General features: G+C 40.3%; 2 protein-coding genes across 7 annotated transcripts in view; one reads left to right on the plus strand and one right to left on the minus strand.

Annotated features, from left to right (window-relative positions):
- Positions 1-18,170, plus strand: part of glis1b (GLIS family zinc finger 1b) — a 72,564-nt gene extending 54,394 nt beyond the window's left edge. For both annotated transcript variants that reach the window (XM_023408073.2, XM_087174443.1), the window contains 5 exons: positions 2,762-2,903; positions 6,542-6,716; positions 14,873-15,012; positions 15,924-16,079; positions 16,193-18,170. In XM_023408073.2, the coding sequence (XP_023263841.1) occupies positions 2,762-2,903; positions 6,542-6,716; positions 14,873-15,012; positions 15,924-16,079; positions 16,193-16,329 (750 nt within the window). In that variant the 3' untranslated portion in view covers positions 16,330-18,170. The remainder of the gene's footprint in view (positions 1-2,761; positions 2,904-6,541; positions 6,717-14,872; positions 15,013-15,923; positions 16,080-16,192) is intronic.
- Positions 17,457-23,438, minus strand: part of elovl8b (ELOVL fatty acid elongase 8b) — a 14,142-nt gene continuing 8,160 nt past the window's right edge. For 3 of the 5 annotated variants that reach the window (XM_023408075.2, XM_023408074.2, XM_023408076.2), the window contains exons 3-9: positions 20,819-20,876; positions 20,078-20,265; positions 19,843-19,923; positions 19,633-19,689; positions 19,424-19,538; positions 18,457-18,584; positions 17,457-18,358 (exon numbers count right to left, since the gene is read on the minus strand). In XM_023408075.2, the coding sequence (XP_023263843.1) occupies positions 18,194-18,358; positions 18,457-18,584; positions 19,424-19,538; positions 19,633-19,689; positions 19,843-19,923; positions 20,078-20,265; positions 20,819-20,876 (792 nt within the window). In that variant the 3' untranslated portion in view covers positions 17,457-18,193. The remainder of the gene's footprint in view (positions 18,359-18,456; positions 18,585-19,423; positions 19,539-19,632; positions 19,690-19,842; positions 19,924-20,077; positions 20,266-20,818; positions 20,877-23,438) is intronic. The other 2 variants (XM_087174445.1, XM_087174444.1) reach the window with 1 other exon arrangement.

Below are 23,438 nucleotides of genomic sequence, written 5' to 3' on the forward strand. Positions count from 1 at the left end.
ACGGCAACACAGCTGCTACAGTATACCCTGCTCAAGAACTACTGTGCATCTTTTTCTTGGTAAACTTCCAGTATGAACTGATTCAAGTCAATACGGTAGGGCTGCAGGTTTTACAAACAGAGCACTTTATATAATCTGCCCTGGTCTGATCTGTATTATCCACAGATCTATCTAGTTGCTTTAATTTAGGGGTTGGGAAGCCGGGGGTGGACTATACGGGTGTCTCTGAGAATCGTTTCCCCAACAATAGATCAGGTTTGACCACATTTCATCATGTTCATGGTCAAAAGCCCATTCTTTCCCTGACTGGAAGCGGGTAAATAACGAAGAGAATGGGCTCATTGTTGTGGAAGGGGCTGGATAGTGGCAGGCTGGATGATGTGTTCCTTTGCTTAGCATCGTAAAGGGAAACACATGTGTACTTGTAGCATTGTTAATAAGCTGTAGTGTAGAATACCCCAGTGGCCAGATGTTATGGACAAATGTCAAACAAATGCTCTTACTCCACTCTTGGAGAAAGCCCGGAGAGAAACTGTTAGGAGTGTCGCTGTGGGGAAAACAGAGCCCCAATTACACGTGATGAATGTTTTGCAGGGCACTCATAAGGCTCTCCCAGGAGGACACGCACATACACATTTACTGACACACAGCAACGAATCATAACTTGTGAAATCATAACGTGGATGATGCCAGCATGTTGACAAGTGCCATTATTTGTGATGTCAGTGGCCAAGAAGGCAGAAGGTCTTAAAAGATGTAAGTCACGCACAGATTAAGTTGTTATCTGTCCACTTGGTTCATTGCTGTTGATGAAGTCTATGGGAAAAATCAGAGGGTAAAGTAGATTGTCGTGATAATGCTGAAGAATGTTTCCACCCACAGTCCAACCACAAAATCAAAATGTGGAATTGATTTTCATGGAATAACAAAGGCTGGATTAGTGGATATACGGGCAGACAGGCATAGGGAGAAAGACAGCCTCATTGAAAGGATTGGAATGATGATGGAGAAAAAAGCTTGGTTGACGGCATTGACCTTAGTCATGTGTAACTGGAGCACTTTCTTTCAACGACACACTTGACTTGTTCTGGTCCAAATGACTCAGAGCAACACCGCCAGATTTTTATGCCTCTTGGCATCATAAAGTTATCACTTCTTGCTATTATACACTCTTCTCAAAATTATGTATTAATCAAGATAATTGATATCACAGCATTATGACGAAAATAAAACTTCATCTGCATTTAGTTCACATTTTGACTTTATGATCAACTGAACCCACATATAACGGATTCAGAGCCAGATGAACTCGATGTTCTTAAGTTCAAATTTAGCCGAATCAAAACACAATTGTTTAGTAAGTGGAGATTTACGCGTTACCGAATTAAAACAGGATAGGGTTTGTTTGTGAATAAAGCATTACATAAATAATAAATAAAATATTTAAATAAATAAACCAATTCAAGCTAAACAAATTGGTTTGTACACAGGACTTAGTTTTGACAAAATATTTCCACATAGTAACTAATGGGCATAATCGTTACGAAGCTAACAGAACCAGCTGACGAAGATAACATTAGCTTGCTAATATATAGCACTTTAGTATGGTCAATATATATCTCCCCTAACACTTGATCAAAATTCAGTTTAATAGCTTAGCATAATTGCATATTTGTTGATTATAATGAAGGAACATGTCACCCAGTGCAACATTGTGGATCACTGATGTGTTCTATTAGTTTGTGGGTAAGGATTCACTAGGGTGAGCTATACCAGGCTTTTCCTGCACAGGCAATACTTAGGATCGACTTATTTTTGGTTTTGGTCTTGGGTTCATGGGATTTGTCGACAATAAGAAACCAGGGTTAACCTTCAACTCACAGATGAATAGTAAATATACTGCACTGAGCAGATCAGGTCCACTGCTGTTGTTTTTCCATAACTCCTCATCCAATACTGGGTCTAAAGCAGATGCCAGATACCTTACTGGCAGATTCCCCTTGTCTCCAGTCATTGCCTTAATGTAATTCTGTCCGGCCGTGTTTCGTTTCACACTGCTGGTTTAAAATTACTTCTCTTCTGTACACTTCAGAATATTAGCTATAGTTCTGATCTCTGTGTTGGCTTCTCAGGATCTTTGAAGGTAAATCTCCTGAGGAAAGAACAAGATGTGGTTGTTAGTACAGTCCTGGTGTGTACCTCAGCAACTGTAATGTTTTATTACAGTGAAATCCACTGATGTATACAACAGAGGTCAGCTGTTCCACTGATCCATAAGGCAGATGTCCCATTTCACCAACTGACACAAGTTTCCTTAGGTTTAGGTTTCTTCTGCGTGGCGTGTGATCGACTCTGAAGCTGAAATGTGTCTTCAGTTGCCCCCATTACTGCTGGCAGTGAGAGAAACAGAAGCAATCTCACTTTGGCTCTGAGTTGGTACAGGGATCACTTACTCATAATGTCCAAGGCCAACGAATGACTCAAAAAGGAGCGTATGATCTCTCCTCTGGTTCCCCCTGACTGACAATGTATTCTCATTTGCTGAGTTACTGTTTCAAATTAACACGACAATCACATTAAAAGAGAAAAGAGAAAACACACACCCCACATAGGGTCCAACCTACAAATAGACAAAACTGAAGCCTTGTTTTTTTCTTCGGTTGTGTAATCTTGCAGAGCAGATGGAGTTCTCTCTGATTGATTCAACATAGTTTCTTGTATTCAGTTAATGTCATGTTATTCTAATCTTTATGATTGACAGCTTCGGCCCTGCCCTCACCTGGAGCAGGATGTCCTGAGTGACTGTTTGTCCATGCAGCACCTTCAGAGCTCCGCCTCCTCGCAGCACCTCTACAACGGCAAAGATGGTCGTTCTCCTGGACTGGGCCAAGACATCTTCACAGGTGCACACAAGATGCTGCTCTGTCATCCAACACCCTGACAATGTAACCTCATGGTTGTCACAGTATGTAGCTTCTGCCACTAGGGGTCACATTAGAGATCACTGGTTCACCGACGCAGTTCAACAGACACAGGATGTCTCAGAGCAGCCGGGAACTGAGCTGCCTTAAAGTTATTTGTTTTTTTTTCTCTGGTAACTTAAGATCCAGATGTCTGATGACTAAAATCTTGCCTTAAAAATGTTTCAATTTTGAAATTCTGGCAACCACAACACTGACGTGAGTATATAGGGGATATGACGTCATTGACAAATGAAACGGACCATGAAATCACAGATTTCACTAGGTTTGAGAATTGCTGAAAGCATTTGGGAAAATGTAAGTACACAACTCAAAAAAATCGATAACATAGGTCTAGTCCTTTCTAGACATTTTACTGTGGAAAACTTACGTAGAATAACTTTAAGTTATCCAAAAGTTTCAAGTCTCTCACTCTCTCTCTCTCTCCTCTCTCTCTCTCTCTCTCTCTCTCTCTCGATGCACCTTCCACATGTCAAATTGTCACAAAATACGAGAGTATAAGTTCATTCCTGCATGAATTCAACTGAAATATATTATAACAAGTAATAATTCTTAATCATTTGCTCTTTGACTCTAACACAACTTGTCATATGACACCAGTAGTAGCATTATCCTCCATGGTTGAGCAATTCAAAATGTGAGTGCAAGAGTCTGGTTGTATCTCCAAAAATCAATGGCCGGGGAGTATTTGTTCCAAAACAGAAGAACAAGCCAGCAAGTGAGGTCTGACCGCCAGAAATCACGACACCTGGCAAAGCAATCACCGAGTCATTGGTGGTAATCAACAGCCATGTCAACATTCCTGCAGATGTATTATGGTCATTTTGTGCTTTCAGGCAGTAAAAATCATACTTACGACGCCTTTGGTCAAATATAAACAAATTACACCACTATAATTTATCTGTAATTGCTTATACACATTTTATATAAACATTTTAGTGGCTGGACTGTACTGGGGTATTTAAGTTTAAGTGTTACAACCTTGCACTTTTGTTTGTTTGGTTTGTATTTCATAACCATATCATGTTAGTCTGTCATCTTGTCATGCAGAGACTGCAAAAACCATTAGCAGCAGCTACAAACGGAAACTTTTACTCTTCACATGTGGCCTTCAAACCTCCCATTTTTCTAATTGATGAATTCGACCGTCACCAAAAGTCAACACCACTCTGGATTGGGAACAAGAGACAGATAAATAGATTATAACAATCTTAAAGACAAGAAAGATGCCCCACAGCTTCCTAAGTTTATGGACACATCTGTCCTTGTTTTCTTCCTGTACCCCGTCCAGCCTCCCCGTTGCGTTCTGTTATTGTTGCTGGAACTCTGCGCACCGTTTGACGACTGTGAACGCTCAACTTGTCTTTGAATGTCGAACCGGGCCTCTGAGTCTTGGCTTTTTACCCTCGGCCTCCCTCTGTGTCTGAGTGGATGTTGCTTGCTCTCTTGTTTTAAATGGTTTAAAGCCCTGAGGAGCTCTCTCACGAGCTGATGCCAAAGTGCTCAAGGATGCAGTGTTATTCAAGGCCAGCAAAGAGATGTCGCAGGTTGGCATTCAGGATCTCCATTTACATGAGTTTCACTTTGTTCTGGGGCCAATAGGATGCATGGAAGAGGTGGAGCAAAGTGGGCAGCCATCCCATCATTAACACTTGTGGAGCAGAAAATGACTCATGCTTCCAGTCAGAGCTTAACTTGTTTTCCTGTTCGCTGGTTATAAGTCTGCTCTTATTCACACGGCTGCAGTGAGACTTATGAGAAGCCCCATTCTGTTTTATTGAGCATAATTAGAGTGTTCCCTGATTAACCAGAGGAAGGACTCATCTTAGTTTTAGTGCAGCGGTTTACACGTTCCTGCTGTTATGCTGAGTGGCTGATTTACCTCTCTATCTCCTTCTCACACAGAACTTTCTTTCTGAACTCACCCAGAAGCCTTTACACAACATCTTCAGAACATAATCCTCCACTAACTCTTAAAGAGTGCCATCAGATCCTCTCTGTTTCCCTCTGCAAGGAACTAGTGATGAAATTGAGGCAATCACAGCCATTATTTGTCGTCTGTTTTGCCGCTCTGGTAGCAGATGTTGGGGCTAAAGGGGAAAACATTTAAGGTCTGTGACTGATGATTTGGGGGGTAATGAATCAAGTTTGTAACCATTTCAGAGTGCTGTCAGATCAGGCCTCGGCATGCTTCCATTTGAGAACAGCTGTTCCTGGAAACAGCAAAACCAGGAGCACCGATCTCTTCTCCTCCTTTCATCTCTTCCTGTCTTCCCCTCTAGTTGCTGGTTAACGGCACCAGACAGTCAGCGCGCAGTTCTCCTCGTGGATGCTGGGAAAGAAATCAGGCGATAAAAGCAGAAGAAGATGGAGAGAGTAGATTTACTGTGTTGAGGGAACAAGTGGAGATCCAGTTCAGTTTCTGTCTACAATATCTAGTTCTTGACTGTACTATTCTTTCCCTCTGGAGCAACATAATTAAATGTTAATGGAACTAAACCATTGGAAAATTTCAAAGTAAGGTCTGACAGATCAGAAATATTGCAACATACTCACAGAGTGAAATGTCCAAGTAGAGCCAAAGTGGTAAATTCACTGGTTCAAACTTCTCAGATGTTAAGATTTATTACTTTTTTAAGGTTATATTGTTATAAAATGAATACATTTCACTTTTAAAATGTTGGTTGGACAAAACAAGCAATTTTAAGACGTCGCTTTGGGCTTTGGGAACTTTGGGATGGGCATATTTCATTAAAAATGAAAACTAAAAACAAATAAAACATGAATCAATAATGACAATCATTAGTTGCAGCCTTAGTTTGCAGGGCATTCTGGATCAAAAAAATGGATCATTGTTTAATCATAGTTTGCAGCTTGAAACAGTAGAAAAAGCTGGCAACAAGCGCCAGCATCAGTAGAAAATAATGGCCTCCTACAGACTGCTGCGTCAACAAAACGTTAATCAAATGTAATTGAAAACTCAGTGATTGATTAGTGAAAGACATATTGGACATTATGGAACAGAGTCATAAAGTTATTCCATTCTCTTCTGAACATTACCAGCAGTGGGAAGGATGTTTGGAAAAAAAATCATACGGATACAGTAGATGTACACACTCTGAAACACATCACATATACTGGATGCTCACAGTTAAATACAGTACGCCTGTATGTACTCTCATAATCATAACCATGACACACAAACACACACACAGAACAGAGGCTATCCAGTAACCTTATCCGCCCTTTCAAATGCCCTACTGTTCAAAGTCACTGTTAAAACATATGCAACATTTTAGTTTATTATTGTGTAATAAGAACAATCAGCTTAAAGGACAAACAAGGCCGATCCCTGTGGCAGCACAAACAATGTACCCTAAATTACAGACAGCGCAAACACAGAACATTTTATTTTACAAAGCTCTCTGATTGGATGAAGGTTGTCAAAACAAAATCCTGTTGCCATGAAAGGGCTTCTAATTTGCTCAAAGGAAAGATGGAACGCAGGGCCCTCGGGTTTATTTGGCACATTTACTGAATTAGCTTTGTTTGTCTTTCAGGCCTGTACACTGGCTCCAGCACCCCCCATCACAGCGCCTCAGTGGAGCTCCTCTCCCCTAACCCAAACCCTGTCTCCGCCACTGACCTTCCCCCACGACAACACAGACTAGACCGGGAGCTCGGCAGCCCTCATCACCTGTCCCCACTGACCGCCATGGACAGTACGAGAGATGGGTGAGTCCTTGGTGCACGTATAACATGGATGTATTCAGATGTTGGGATGTGTCATACATACTGTAAAACTTTCTGGTAAGGGTGGGAAAATTAGAAATGTGTCAGCAGGGCAGTAAAAATAAACTGGTAAATTTCCTGATTAGTTAGTGGAAAATTCTACGAACAGTCATGTAAGGCTTTGTCACAGTCCTGTCACATGACCGAAACCTCTTTTAATTGGCCTCTGCAGCAGATTCAGATGTGTGAGGCTAAGTCATAAGTAAAGACTCGGTGGACAAAGATGAATCACGAATCACATTTACTCTCACATACACCAGTCTGTGTATGTATCCTCACAAATACACAAAGGTCAAAAACTCAGCAAAGCACAAACTTTCTTCCTCTACAAAGCATCACCCAGATATTATCATTATGATCACACTCTTCACCCTTTGTTTCCATTGTCTTTCACCTATTTATTATCCTGAATCCGGGGCGAACCACAGGGCGAACCCACTTAGCTCATGTTAGGTTAAGCCTCTCGGTCCTGCTGACAAACCCATTTGGCTGTCTTACTGGAAACAAACTCAACTCTACAACCCCTACGACATGCCTCATGGGAAGAGGGGCTGTGCTGGTCACCACAGGGTCAACAGGACACATCACCAGCTCTATTTCTGGCACTGGAGTCAGTGTTCATAAGGTCCCCCAACTCTACTGGATACGATGGTGTCAGCATGATGACCGAACCGCTTGGCCGAACATGATTCTAACTTAAATGACAGTAAACTGTCAAAGCAGCGTGGTAGCATCATCCTCTGATGTTTGTGTTGTGAGTTGTTTCACCCACAAAAGGCAAGAATCAGCAGATTCTCTCTGAAAGGAGAAAGCATTATCAAACAATTCATATTGTACAAATCTACTGTAGGTGCTCATGTTGTATAGACCATCATATACTGCATTAGACACTCCATCTGTTGATGGGCCATGCAACAAACTGAACTGTATCATATTATACCATCTCAAAAGATGATGCATCCTCCAGATAATTGTGAAAATAAGTACATCTGGGGATACTTTAAAAGAGAGAGCAATAAAACTGAGGATGATTTAGTAATATTTAGAAAGTGTCGCCAGTATTGCTAAATCTTAGCAAAGAAGAAAATGTGTTTGTATTCAATTGACTGTGACGAGAATACATTAATTAACTCTACTGAACACACGTTTTTACAAGGCTGCCTCTTGCACAAGATACCAACAATTCAAAAGAGTGAATAGAAAATCTGTACAACTGCCTTGCTCGGGGACACTTCAGCAGGGATGGACAGCTCTTTTCATGTATCTTGGTTGTTCCTCCTGTGCCTGTGTGCATGTGCGTGCGCATGTGTGCGTATGCCTGTGTGTGTGTGTGTGTGTGTGTGCGAGTGTGCGTGAGAGGAACAGAATGGTTCCTATTAGTGCCGATGATTTCCCCAGAGAGCCAGCAGAGCAGAGTTACAGAGCCCGAGTGTCGTCAGGAGGCACAGTGTGTACTGTACTAAACAATGTGCCGAAAACCAGGGAGGTAGTGAAGGAAAACAGTCTTTTACAGTTTAATAACATTGAGAAAGAGTGGATGGAATCATGCATCATAAACCCTGTGTTACAAAAGTGATCATGTTACGTAAACATGCTTTCCTTTGACTCTGTGGTCTGCTCTTTGGGTGTCTGTGTGTGTATATACACTTTTATGGGAGTATATACAGCACAGGCATATGACACAATGAGGTTTGATGGCTTTCTTACTCTAAGAGCCGTGCATGCATTTGTACTCATGTGTGTCTCTGTGTGTGGGAGTGTGTGTGAGTGAGAGGAGTTTACATATAGTAATCCAGGAAACACACATGATTGCATGTGATTGGGGTGTGAGGCACAGCAGACCGGTCGACTTCCAGCACAAACAGTGCAGCGGGCCGGCGCGGTTGAGCCGTGTGGATGTAAACGTCCGAGCGCCGCTCACAGACGTCAGGTCGGCCTGGAAGCATCTGGAAGGTGATGTGTTGTTTCAGGCCTTGAAAGTGGGAGAATGCTGTTGAAATTACCTTGTGGTTTCAGTGCCTCTTTCTCAGCAGCATGCACAATTACCTGTGTGGGGAAAGAAATGGAAAGCGAAAAGGACCTGAGTAGGGGATGCTGTAACAGCGGTTACACAGGCAGGGGGACATATTGGATGTGAGACGTGGGTCTGTTCCTTCGGGTGCTTGATGAGGAACATCTGAGTGTGTGTGTGTGTGTGTGTGTGTGTGTGTGTGTGTGTGTGTGTGTGTGTGTGTGTGTGTGTGTGTGCGCACACACACTGAGAATCCCCCTTTTTCCTTACATATGTAACTTAAGTGCCCATTATGCCAGTAATCTCCCTTGTTCATGTATATCTTTGCTTCCCCACCTTAAGCTCCTTCATACTTGTGACAACACTGCATTAAAATTGCAGCAATTTCCAAATTTACAGATTTCATCAAATCAAGATGTTTGACCCAAAAGCGCTCATGAATGCACGCACACACATACTGCACTGCTCTATCTGTTCATCATACCGTATATACGGAGGGCGGGGTGAGGAGTCAAAAAGCGAGTTGTGGCAGGACCTACAACTAGCCGGGCATAAAACGTCTACTTACATTTGCCTGAAGATGGAGCATTTGATTTACATGTTTAAAGCCTTGAGTATACAGGCTGCTGCCAAAGTCAATATCAGCGCCACACTTGTTTTTCCCAAACGGTTTAGCAGGACATTAAACATTTTGACAAAATTATCAAACTAACCTGCCTCTAGTGTGGCAGCCTCTGACCTCATAGCTAAATGTGTTTACTCTGGCTCAAATGGGCCATTTAGATTCCTTTTACTTAGTGAATACCAGTGTCATTTTTCTGAAGCTGATATTAAAATATGCCAGTTAAAATACATTTGTAGATCGGTGTGATCACAGTGTGTGTGTGTGTGTGAGTGTGCATGTGAGCGTGCATGTGTGTGTAGGGCCTCTCTCATAGAGATGGCTGTTCGACTGTGGTGGCCTGTGCTCACAGAGAGATGGGTGGTAAATGTTGTCATTCAGTGCTTCGGCCATATGTGGTTATATAATTGCAGAGGGGAGACTCTACTGCCTTTACCTGAGTATTGATATTAGAGCCCCTCTGCAAATATTATAAATACGGAGTTGGTTTGATACCTTGGCAGTGATTGACACAGGCTAATTGAATTACGAGTGGCGGCAGAGACGGCACAGAGCTACATTAAGAGTTCCTGCCCTGAAGGGGGACGTTCACGGCTCGTAACTCTACACTGTCTGTCTTCCAGTCATTATCATTCTCCAGCGATCCAGAAAATGAGTGTCAATCTCACAACCCAAACAAAAATATTTTTGAGGTAGTCGCTCATGGCAGCATGTGGTCAGTCACTCATTTTGTGGTCCTCAGTTAATAACGTGTAGTCCTCAATTAACCCGTCTACACAAACAGTTAACTTAAGGAAAAAAATTTGGATGATTTACTGTCAAAATTCCTCCAAGAAGGATGGTGATTAAGAATGGATCCTTTTTGTTTGGGGCAGTTATCTTTCTGGGACTAACAGAGAGTTTCCAGGGCCCCAAAAATATCCTGAGCCCTGGCTGTGCTCTTCACACTGGGGCCTGCGGGGCTGGCTTAGCTTTAGCTTAGCTTTAGCCAGGATGCTGTAGTCTGTCTCTCAAGCACAGCTTTAGCTTGCTAACCAGAACCAGAAGTGTTCCCACCGATCTGCGCCAAAGAAGCCCCTGTCATCCATCAGCAGGGCTTAACGGTCGGCTGCAGAGGGGGGAGATGAGAGGGCAGGCAGAGGGTGTTTGTGGAGAATGTAGGGTCTGTACAGGACAGGGTCTGATCCCTGCTCCCTAGTGGGACAGTTAGCTGCAGGTGAAGGAAGACGAACGAGGAGCAGAGCAGGACTGCTCATGAATCTTCAGGTTTCTTTCCATCCCATCATGCCTCTATACAGTCAGCCAAGACTGCAAAGGCAGTTTCTAAGCCGTAATGTTTCTGGACCATAGTTGCACTCCAGTAGTGATGACGTCTATGCCCACATACCTGAATACGAGTCATTTTGTCTGGACTTGTGTGGATCAGAGGAGCATCAGACAGTCCAGGTTGGAGTGGCCTTTTCATCTTCTTGTTGTGAGGCTGGAGTTTAGCCAAGAGCTTCAGCTCACAGAAAAATTCACTGAGTCACTCAAGTCGAAGTCATTGAGCTATTGTCCACTAGAGTAAGCAAAGGGTGAGGTATCATAAACCATTAAGCCCCTCGTTCCCTTTAAAAACACCTCACATTAAGATTTCTTTCCCACATGATCTTAATGCAATATAGGCCAACAAAGTTGCATCATTCTGCAATGTTAGTGAATATTTTACATTTCTCTCTCCATTCCCCCTTACCTCTTGACCTACTCTGTATTCATAAAATTTTGTTCATCAACCTGATAACCGTGCCTTAAAATCCCCGCTGACTCTACCTTCAGGAATCAACAGGTCAATGGTCAAATCACTCTCAGTGTAGCGGACCAGGAGTGGGTGGGCTGTCTGGAAAAAGTAGAGTAGAGCAGGATGGTCAGTGAAGATGAATATCAGAGGGGAGATTAATGTAGCATATGAAAGATTCCCATCATACCTCAAGCTTGAGTAGCTAGCAAGCTAGAGAGTAGCGAGAGCAGGGCCGGGGGCAGCTGGCAGTGATTAGCTTATGATTCACTTTAGCTGCACATAGAGGCAGCTCGTAAAAATATGAACAGTATAACTGTTTCCTGAGTTTGTGCTGACAGCAGCTCCTGGGGGAATGCTGCTCTCTGCAGGAACACATGGCCATGCACTGGGCCTGTGCCAGCCCATGGATTAGCCACGCTCGCTAACAGCTAGCTCCTCCAGAGCTAGACTAACACAAGGTGTCACACAAACTTCCTCAATTTTGTGGAACACGGACATGGAGTTCAAGTGAAGTCCATGTACGGTTAAGCACTTAAATCTGATACCCACATGAACATTTTCAAAATGACAAAAAGGGTCTTAGAGTGAAAACCTCCAAACATTTCCCCCAATTTGCTGTTACTTCCAAAGGCATTGGAGCTATCACCTCAGTTTTAAATTGTTTTGATTGGCTAATCCTGCAGAGCCTTGGAATTTGGAAAGTCCCTGCTTTAGTTTGTATCAAAACTATTAACAGTGGTTGAGAAAGCATTCGGATCTTTTACTTAAGCAAGTTGCAATTCCACATGATAACAATACTCCATTACAAGTAAAAGTTATGTGTTCATAATTTTAGTACAGAAAGTACAGAAGTATTTGCTGAGTATCAAAAGTAAGCATTAGTTAAATTGTAGCTGGTCCAGAAGGAACTTTTTCTAATTACTTTATATACTTTGGGGTCATTTATTTTATAAAAATGCATCATATTTTACCAGTTGATCATTTGTTTTGTATGTAAAATCTTGTCACTTGTTATTAGTATGATGGGAATCCCAGATTACTGCCAAAATATAATCATATGTTCATTGGCTCAAGACATATCTCTCCACATAATTTCATGTTATCAGATTCAGAGAAAGAGGACATACAGGAGCAAAAACATGACTTTCTTTATTGAGGCAATAAAAATCCAGAGTATATATTTATACAGTTGTATGATGATCTCCGTTGATAAAAGCAATAACACAAAGAGCCTGAAGCTGTGTCCTACAGCTAAGTAAAATGTAAATAAATTTAGCATTGGCAGGAAAGCTTTGCAGCATTTACCATCTCCCTCCATCGGCCGCTCTCTGCCAAATGCCATGCACAAAGCCACTGCGAGCTACTGAGTGCTGGGTGGGACGTACCTCATGCATGGAGCAGTAGGTCATATAGTAGGCTCCAGCCAGGCCAGCAATGAGCAGTCATCTGAGGGCTCGGCCGCCTCCAGCAACACTCTGTCATCACATTCATATAGCGCTTAGTGCAAACCATATGCTTCCACATAGTAACACAGCAGCAGTTTATGTGTTGGCATTCCTGATATGCAGTCATGAGAGGGTACTAAGTAGCTGCTGAATATTTGGGGGGGAGGTGATTGGCCAGCTCAGTTTTTAAAAGCAGCTCTGTTGGCTATCAGTCTGGATTTTTAACCAGATTGCTGTTTCATTAAGTTAATGTCAAATGTACAACATTAAGTCGTTAAATTGTTGGTCATTTTGAGTTTCTTGTTAAATTTCACATTTAACATTTAAGTGTCTGAATAAATACCAGACGTGGTTCTTACTTCTGGGTAAATTTATCACTATGATCTTATGAAGGCTTAACAAGACACACATTGAAAATCTCTCTCTGCCTGTTTAAACTTGTGCTTCTGTGGCCTTTAAGTTAAAGGAGTTGTTTGACATTTTGGTAAATATGTTCGCTGAAAGTGTGATGAGAAGGTTGATACCAAACTGTAAGTTAAATATGAAGCTACAGAGAGAAGCTTAGTTTAGCACACAGGATGTAAACTGCGGGAAACGGCAAGCCTGGCTCTGACCAAAGCCAATACAATTTCTAAACATCACTGATTAATACACAGTATCTCCATACAACCTGTCAATTTTACATTTTGGTTTCTTGATTTTTGACTTTATATATGAGGTATAATGCGGTTGCTGGTTGGCTTTTTATTAACCTTTGGACAGAGCCAGGCTGTTTCCCCCCGTTTACAGCCTGTGTGTTAAACTAAACTAACTGTCTCCTGGCGCTAGCCTCACATTGGTTGTACAGACATGTGAGTGGTATCAATTTTCTCATTCAACTCTTGGCATGAAATGGAATAGGAGTATTCCGCAAAGGTCAGACTATTTGTTTATAGTGATTAAATTCAGACCTTTGCCGCATTAACAGTGTTGACGGAAATGTTACTCGGTGGGATCCAGTAGGACTGAAGTTGTGACTTTTACATTAACGTGAGTCAGGCGCTTATTTAGACCTGAGGCATACACACATAACAAAAGGCATATCTGAAAGAGGTTCCACGTTTTTGCTATTGTTTCTACAAAGTTTATTTTGAAAATGCATGATGTAATTCTTCAAATTTGATGAAATCCCTTCATCCCTGCACACTTTACAGCAATGACAAAATTAAAAATAGGTAACATCCATCATAATAGCAGCATACTTTTCATGTTAGATGATATGATGTTATGCAGAACTTGTACTGAGATGCTGCTGAAAGCTTCTGCACAAGCTCAACGAGGCATACTGTAGAGCGTACATTTCCCTCTGCAGGTTTTTGAGGGTGAACAAGTTTAACTATGACGCTAAGTGGCAGAATTACTATCAGCTGCTGTGATCGTAATATTTCACCATTTGCTATGACGCCTTTGATCTCCAGACTGTGGTTTCCCCTAGCAAACAGTGAGACTCTTTAAAAGTTGAGACTGAAGACGTATAAGGACAGTATGCTTCATTTAAACATTACTCTTTGATGGCACAGTGTTGTCAAGTTGAAGATTATTTCCCTGCGATCTGATTTGCCCACTGCTGTATCAAATATCAAATGTATCCCAATAACATTTTTCAAACTTTTATTTAAGTTATCAATATGCATAAAAATAAGCCAACGTGGAAACCTCAGTTGTTCTCCAGGCTGTTCAAATCAACAAAGTCACAAACATGTAATCTCAATATTCCTTCTCTCAGACGTCATGAATGTAAACACGATTGTGCTTTCTTCTCTCCAGGCCACAAAGCCTGGGGTTACTGCAGTGGTGGGCATTGTGTGTGTGTGTGTGTGTGTGTGTGTGTGTGTGTGTGTGTGTGTGTGTGTGTGTGTGTGTATGTGTGTATGTTTGAGAATGGGGGGTGGTTTCACTTGAATGCACACTCTGCTGTTTGTTGACTTAAGATCATAATATGTGGTAGGAGGACGATTACGTGTGGGGAGCCCAAGTTTCCACACGCCTGGACCGTTTCTTCTTCTGTGTTTTTAGGATCACTAACTGCCCTGCTGTGGTTTAGCAGGCCGGCGTGTAGCTCTGGTTTTGATTGGGATGTCACAATGTATGAAGCATTTTTACAGCATTTTATGACAACTTGTTGACACTGTCAAGAAAGAAATAATGTTAGATTTAGAGCTTTAAATGTTTTATCTCACCCGCCCCTCTCTGCGTCTCCTCCAGGGTGTCGGGTCCCCTCCTATCTCCTGGGATGAAAGCAACAGGGACGCCTCCTCCCCCTCCTCCTCCTCTGGAGAAACAGCATGGTCACTCTCACCAAAAGCCCTACTCTCACTATCACCATCATCAGTCTGCCAACGACGGTAAGACTGACCCAGACACATACTGTCTGAATGTAACTTGTTTCAGGAAATCTGTTTTGGATTGAATTTCAAAATGTTCACTGGCGCTTCAATTTACTGTCTCTAAATCTTTCCTGCGACAGGTGAATCAGCAACATGTAGCCCGCCTAATACTCTTATATAATGTCCTATGAGAGAACTCACAGTGCCAGAACACTTGAATACATTTCAGATCTGAACACCCTTGTGTCCTTTTTTCAAACGCTTTCTGTACCACCAAACCCACATAAAAGGCCTCAGCGAGAGGAAGTTGTCTCGTAGAGTAGCGATATTGCCCTGTGGCTCTGTCAGAGCATTTTTAGGACAGAGAGAGATTAGAGTCGTAGAAACAGAGTGGGGAAAACCACATGCCGGAAGCCTTTTCCCTGCACTGAATTAGCCAACAAAATGCTGGCTCATGTATTCAGCTGTCTCTCAGCGCCCTGACATTGGCAGGCTCAGCTGTCACTCCAGAGCCTTTTTCCTAATGCCTTAAACACTGTTTTCCCTGTAAAGATCTACACATGGACGTCTCTCTAACCGCGCTGTGGTCGGGGAGTTGCGTAAAAACGCTCCAGGAAAGGCTGCTTTCCCATTATCGTGACTCCTGCGGTCGATTCTGAGTACAAACTGAGACGATGGGGATAAATGTTACATACTAAGGGGCTGGCAGAGTTAGCACCAGCACAAATATAGCGTTGTCATAATTTGAGATCCACATTAAGCTTCAGCCGGATGAAACGGACGCTTACTGACCTTGGAAACAATCACCCATAGATGTTGGTGGCAGTTGATCAAGTCTGGCTTCTATTTTTCTCCCCTCTCTCTCTCTCTGTCTCTCTCTCTCTCTCTGTCTCACCCCCCACTCCTCAACATCCTCCCTCATTTCCTAGAATACCAAGGCAGCTTTCAGAGCTGCTTCCATTTCGGAGACTCCTACAGGATGGAGCAGACGGTCGGTGGTGTCCACATCCCAGGAGATTCTCACGCCTACACTTCCCATCAGCACAATGGCTTCCACATGTCGACTAGCAACTCTGGCTCTGCAGGTGAGGACATTTTATTTCGGGCCTAAATGCCGGAATCAAAAAGATCATAAAATATTACCTGAATGATTTTATTAAAAATATTAAACAAAGTACACATGTCATGTCTATTCCAGGCTTCAGCTTGACCCAGGAGCTGCAAGGAAACGCAGGGTGCCAGTTCTCTTCAAGCCCAGAGGAGAGCATTTTCTTCCAGGTGGGCAGCTTCGACCGCAGCCTGAGCCACATGTCCTCCGTCTACACAGAGACGTAGAGCAACACTGGAGCAGGGCACGCTTCACCACACCCACTCTGCTACTTTGCAGTACAACTCCCTTCACATGCATCTTTACACACTCGGATCACTTCTTCTCTAGTTCTTGTTTCGTTTTTTTTTTTCTTTTTTCCAACAGCAAAATATAGCTCACACAGTGAATCAAAAATGATTTATAGATTCTTCTGACCTACTGGAAACCAACAGACAAAAAAAGCTTTGAAGTCAGTTGAGACTACTAACCTCACACTACCTGAATAGTCAAGATGCAAAGTTGGTTTAAATCCTAACCTTTATAGATCGTGACCCCTCAAAACAAAAATGTCACCAGTATTTTTCCAGGTGTTATGTGAACCATTTTCAGATGTAAAATTATTCAGTAATTCATGAGTAAATGAGCAAAGATTTGAGGAAAAATCAAAAAATTGATGCATTGTCTGATTCTGTTAAAGGGACACACTGATTTTACACATTAAGATCAGTTAACTTGTCCTGAGGAGTAAGTACTAAACAGCCTATAAAACACATGTAAAATGTTTTCTGTGTCTGTGAAGGAAGCTTTCTAAACTCTGAGAAAATAACCTCAATGATGTCATGGTGATGTCATCATGGTTATTTGGGATTGGGCTCGATACAGATTTAACAGAAAGCCTCTGTTCTAAACTTGGAATGCGTAGTTTTAGATATGTAGGTGTTTACCCTGCAGGGGGGGTCTTCCCAAAGACGCTGCCGAGTTGTAGCATGAGAATTGTTGGATCAGCCGGATCATTTTTTTGGAGCAAGAGACTAAAAGTCAGGATATCTCAACCTCTACTGGATCGATTTTGCCCCTTCTGTTTTTAATCTGTCGCTTGCAAGTCCCTTAACATAATGAAAGTAAAATGCTAAATTGCTGGAAGTCCCCTTTAATTATTCTATTCTTATTATTCAGATTTGTCTTGGGGGTCAGACATCCAAGTTGGGAACCGCTGGGTTAGAAAGATTTGAAATATGTAAGAAGGAAGAAAACAAAAAAACATTTTGGTCAGATTTTTACTCATTTTAAATGAAGGGATAAATTACAGTTTCCTTTTCTTATTAGGACTTTTTAAACTATCTTCCCATCGAGGTCCATGAGAGACATAAGCTTTCCTTCTTAGATTCAGAATCACATTTATTGGCCAAGAACTCATCATGTACAGAGAATTTGTCTTGGTATGAAGACTTGCACGCTTACAGTACAATCAGGCTGAGATTACACATGCAGTTCTTTCAGCTTTAATACATAAACTTCAGTCACTACAAAGTCCCTGAATGGACTTTAAATGAAACCTTTCCCTCCTCTCATGTTTTTTCCTCTCTAATCTACATGTTTCAATCTACTTTAGACTGAAGTGTAGAAAAGAATATATCATTTTGCCGTGTTGTTTTAGCAGTGGAAAAAAATTTTTTGCATTTCTGTATTTTGTGTTTTTTGCTTTTGGATTTATTTACTGAGGAGGGTTTGGGCTAATAAATTCTGCAATAATGCAGAGACCAACCTACTTTATTATTGTATGTATAAAATGTACAGTTTGTTTACAACAATCATGTTCGTCATTTTTACATTAAAAATAATGCAGAGAGGACTGAGCTTGTTCACATTAGTTGTATATGTCTGTAAAATATTCAATGTTCAAGTTTGTGTAGAACAGACAGTTGATGAGGACCATTAGAAAAACCTTCACACTGTGGACATGTTGTGCCCTCTAGTGGACACTGGTGGGGACTGCAGACACAGAACCTTTGACTCACTGTGCAAAATACTTTGTCACACTATCGCGTAAGCGCCTCTCATTAAAGCCTCAGTGTGTTCGATTGTGTGTCAACGCCTCACCACTGCGTCTTATTTCTGCTTCTTCTTGCTGAGGTAGCTCTGATAATAGAAGTTACTGAAGAGGATGATGAGGGTGACACAGTAACCAAACACCACCATGTTCATGGTGTCGGGGAAGTCGCACTCTGTGAACAGGTTGTAGCCCGTGTGCACGAGGAACATCAGAAACTGCATCTGGAGAGGCAGCCGAAGACAAAATTTAGATCATTTTGAGTTACTTTCGAAACATACTGCATGTACAATTCCAGTCACACAGAGCAGGAGCCACTCACCAGCTGCAGAGACGTTAGGTATCGTTTCCACCACAGGTACTTCTGCATGTGAGGGCCAATCGCAGCCAGGCCATAGTAAGAGTACATCACTATGTGAACAAAGGTGTTGACCAGGCCGATGAAGAATGCTGCAGGATGTGGTGTGAATAAAGCAATGCAAAACATTTTTTTTAAATCAGTTAAATCAATCATTATACTCAAAATTGAAGTCATTAAATACATCAAAATACAGAGAAAATACTTGTTAATATTGATAGTGTGTGAATTATTAAAAGTATTTAAAATTTCTGTGGTGGAAAAAAGTAATGAGATTTTTTACTTAAATAAAAATGCCTAATATCTTTGGCATGAAAACAGTCATGTTTAAAGATAAGTTCATATCAGCATTAATTGAGGTGTTATTCTAGAGTGTTTTTTTTAGGGGGGTTGTCAACAAAGCCCATGAAAAGATAAAGACCAACAATGTGTTAGTCCATTTCTCAATAATTTCCAACTTTCTTAATCTGTCTGTAGCAATTAACCTCACACACATGTTCCTGCTGAAGGTGTTAATCTTCACAAATATATATGGTTTAATCTTTTTTTTATTTTTTTAAATGCAAAGTAAAACATTCAAACTAAACACAGTTTATAGCACAAGTTGCTCAAATAGGAGGAATTGGTACATCTTTTGGGGACAATTTTCAGCAGTGGAAAAATACACATTTGGTGCTCCAGCAAGTATTTACGATCCAGTGCAATGGTGTGGCTCATTTATGGGTTTTTTTTGTTTTTTTTAATAGTTTTTGAACAACAACAGAGCTTCACAGCACAGAGGAATAAGATACCTACTGCACTGGCTATACAGAAAATACTTGTAAGAACAATCAGCTGATTGTTGGTTTTTGGTATTTATGTGGGATTTGTTGGAAACAACAAAAAATATCATTAGAGCGCTTTCATTAAATTACTACAATAGTTGACTTACACTGTCCTCCAGCCACATACTTGACTCCCGCCCACCAGTTGAAGATCATGGTGCCATGGTGGTAGACATGAAGGAAAGTCAGTTGACTGTTCTTCTTTCTCAGGATGAAGAAGAGCTGCTCATAGAGAGAGAGGAACAGAGTTATAACTATATTCTTACTCCTCTGACTGAATTTCACTGATACTGAAAATGTTTCAACAAATATTTACCGTGTCAGAGAGCTCTATGACCTTGGAGAAGAAAAACCACCAGCAAACTCTGGCCATCTGGAGGCCGGAAAGGTGAAAGTTCAATTTTGCATTAATAATAATCCAATAAAGGTAATTGTATGTTTTATCTTTCAAACTGCGCTGTCAGCCGCCTGCTTTTCACATTTTACTGTGAATTCCAAGTGAAGCTTTTGTGAGAAAAATGCTTACCCTCATTGCCAATGGGCTGGTGCTGTAATCTACAGGCTGACAGAGGTAGCTGTAGTTTGAGAGCCATGATGTGACTAAGAACTAAAAATATTAGAACAACAATTTCATGAAATGATACACCAATAATATAACAATTTATGTTGAGCATAAGAAAATTTTTTTGAATCATATTTTCATGCTCAGGATTGATTTGGTTTCCCTGTTAACACAACGACAAAAAGCAGGACTCCTGCACCTCATAGAACATGTAGGCAGACAGGCCGACCATGGCGAAGTTGTAAACAATGAGAACGACTTTGAGGTCAACGGGTTCCCTGTGTTTCATCAGCCGAGGGCCGGCCCAGACCACACAGAGGTAAACCAGAAAGATGAGTGACACGGGGACGGGGGAGTAGACCAGCAGCCACGGGTCAGTCCTCCTGTCTGCAACATAATAGGGCTCTGTGTCACGGACTCTCAGGCTTTATTGACATATGAATAAATAAAGTTCAGGGTACATACAAAGAAATACAAAGATTTACAGTTTGTCTTCTTCCAGTTCAGAGCAGATGACCCATTATATGTGCAATTATATAACTGTAAACCAATTAAATTTTATAAAGCTGGAAAAGAAATGCAAAAATGCAGTGGAGTATATGAAAAGTACAATTTTCTCGTGACAATTAAAGGGCTCTCCCTGAGTCTGGGTCTCTGTTCCTCCCACTCACATGCGTCCACTGCAAAAATGACTGTAACAAGATAATGGAGTATAAAAAATGGCGTGGTGGTGGCAAACCATGGGACAAGCCACAAAGCAGTCACTGTGAAGACTAGCACATCTGCAGCTCCCAACTCCCACATACTGAACACACACACACAGGCTTGTGCCTAAGACTGGGAATCTCTTCTCTGTTTTGCAAAAAAAAAAAAAAAGAAAACCAATCAAAAAAGGAAAATTAATTGTATATGTAGGAAAAAATAATAATCATCACCACACCTCCATTGGCCACTATCCTCTGGTGCACAGACAGGACACTTTGCCATGCAGAAGCCATCTGAAAACATATAAAATAATGTATAGGGATAGATTTGTATCCTCCTAACATTTACAACTTTCAAACAGACATTTTTAAATCAATTTTCTATTTATGAAGCGGAAAAGCATTTGTGGATCTCAGTGACTTACTATACTATGACGTTTTTATGCCTTATTATACTATGACATTTTATGACATTTTTATACCTCACTATACTATGACGTTTTTTGACCTCTTAATGCGTTACTATACTATGACGTCTTTGACGTTTTTATGCCTTACTATACTATGATGTTTTTATGCCTTATTATACAATGACGTTTTTTGAAATTTTTATACCTTACTTTACTATGACGTTTTTGACGTTTTTATGCCTTACTATACTACGACATTTTATACCTTACTATACTATGAAGTTTTTTGACGTTTTTATGCCTTACTATTCAATGACGTTTTTTTGACATTTTTATGTCTTACTATACTATGACGTTTTTTGACGTTTTATGCCTTGCTATACTGTGATGTTTTTATGATGTTCTATGCCTTGCTATACTGGGATGTTTTATGACTTTTTATATTATGATGTTTTTATGCCTTACTATGCTATTACATTTTTTGACATTTTTATGCCATCAAATACAATGATGTTTTTATGACATTTTTATACTATGATGTTTTTGACATTTTTATAACTTCTATACTGTGACATTTTTATTATGTTTTATGCCTTGCTATACTATAAAATTTTTTACATTTTTATGCCTTACTCTACTATGACGTTTTTTTGAGGCTTTTATGCTTTACTATACTGTGATGTTTTTATGATGTTCTATGCCTTGCTATACCGGGATGTTTTATGCCTTTTTATACTATGATGTTTTTATGCCTTACTATGCTATTACATTTTTTGACATTTTTATGCCATCAAATACAATGGCGTTTTTATGACGTTTTATGCCTTACTGTAATAGGACATTTTTTTACATTTTTAAGCCTTAGTATACTATTACATTGTATGTCTTACCATACTAAAATGTTTATTTTTACATTTTTATGCCTTACTATACTATGACATTGTATCTCTTACCACACTATGACGTTTTTCTTTTTACATTTTTATGCCTTACTATACAATGACGTTTTTTGACGTTTTATGCCTTGCTATATTGTGATGTTTTATAACATTTTTATGCCTTACTATACTGTGATGTTTTTATGACGTTCTATGCCTTGCTATACTGGGAAATTTTATGCCTTACTATACTATGACGTTTTTTGACATTTTGATGCCATCAAATACTATGATGTTTTTATGACATTTTATGCCTTGCTATACTATTACATTTTATGCCTTATTATACTATGATGTTTTATGCCTTATTATACTTTGATGTTTTTGAAATTTTCATGTCTTACTATACTATGACGTTTTACGACTTACTATACCATGACATTTTATGCCTTACTATACGATCACGTTTTTGACATTTATATGCCTTGATATACTATGAAGTTTTTATGCCTTATTATACTATGATGTTTTAATTATGTTTTATACTATGATGTTTTTGACGTTTTTATGGCTTACTATACTATGACGTTTTTTTACGTTTTCATGTCTTACTGTACTATGACGTTTTATGACTTACTATACCATGACATTTTATGCCTTACTATATGATCACGTTTTTTGACATTTATATGCCTTAATATAATATGAAGTTTTTATGCCTTATTATACTATGATGTTTTTGAAGTTTTTATGTCTTACTGTACTATGACGTTTTATGACTTACTATACCATGACATTTTATGCCTTACTATACAATCACGTTTTTGTACATTTATATGCCTTAATATAATATGATTTTTTTTTTACGTTTTTATGCCTTACTGTGATGGCCACAGTCACACAGAATAACAGCCATAAACGTTACCATGCTGGTGGGGATGTCCCTTCCTGGTGAAGCAAAAGGCGTGTCCGAGGGCAGAGGACTGTTAAATCCTGTGGCCTGCCCATCAGGCCAAACCATGAGGGGGGTTTGGGTTTAGATAGCTTTTCCTTTGAATTAGTTGTAGTTGATGTCCATTTTGTTTTCCCCTTGTGTGTTATTTGGTTTGGCCAAGCCACTTTATATGTGCCCTCATGTCTCACTATGTTAGGTCACTTTGTTCAGTTAACATCTTGTTTTGTTGCTGTTATTTTGAGTATAATTCTCTTTCGCTGACCTCTTTTATAGGCCTAGATAATTAAGTTCTTGGTTTATGTTGTATTGTGTTTTTTGTGTAAATAAAAACCCTATTTTTTCCATCAAAACTCCTGTTCTCCCTGACACTTACTATACTGTGATGTTTTTTTGACATTTTCATGCCTTATTATACTATGATGTTTTTATGACGTTTTATGCCTTATTATACAATGACATTTTTGTGCCTTACTATATGATGACGTTTTATGCCTTATTATACTGTGAACTTTTATGACGTTTTATGCCTTATATAATATGACTTTTTTGTGCCGTACTGTACTGTGACGTTTCTTGACATTTTTATGCCTTATTATACTATGATGTTTTTGGA

The sequence above is a fragment of the Seriola lalandi genome, unplaced genomic scaffold, assembly GCF_002814215.2.
Source record: "Seriola lalandi dorsalis isolate HSWRI2012SDOR001 ecotype SW California unplaced genomic scaffold, Sedor1 jcf7180002054353, whole genome shotgun sequence".
Taxonomy (NCBI): domain Eukaryota; kingdom Metazoa; phylum Chordata; class Actinopteri; order Carangiformes; family Carangidae; genus Seriola; species Seriola lalandi.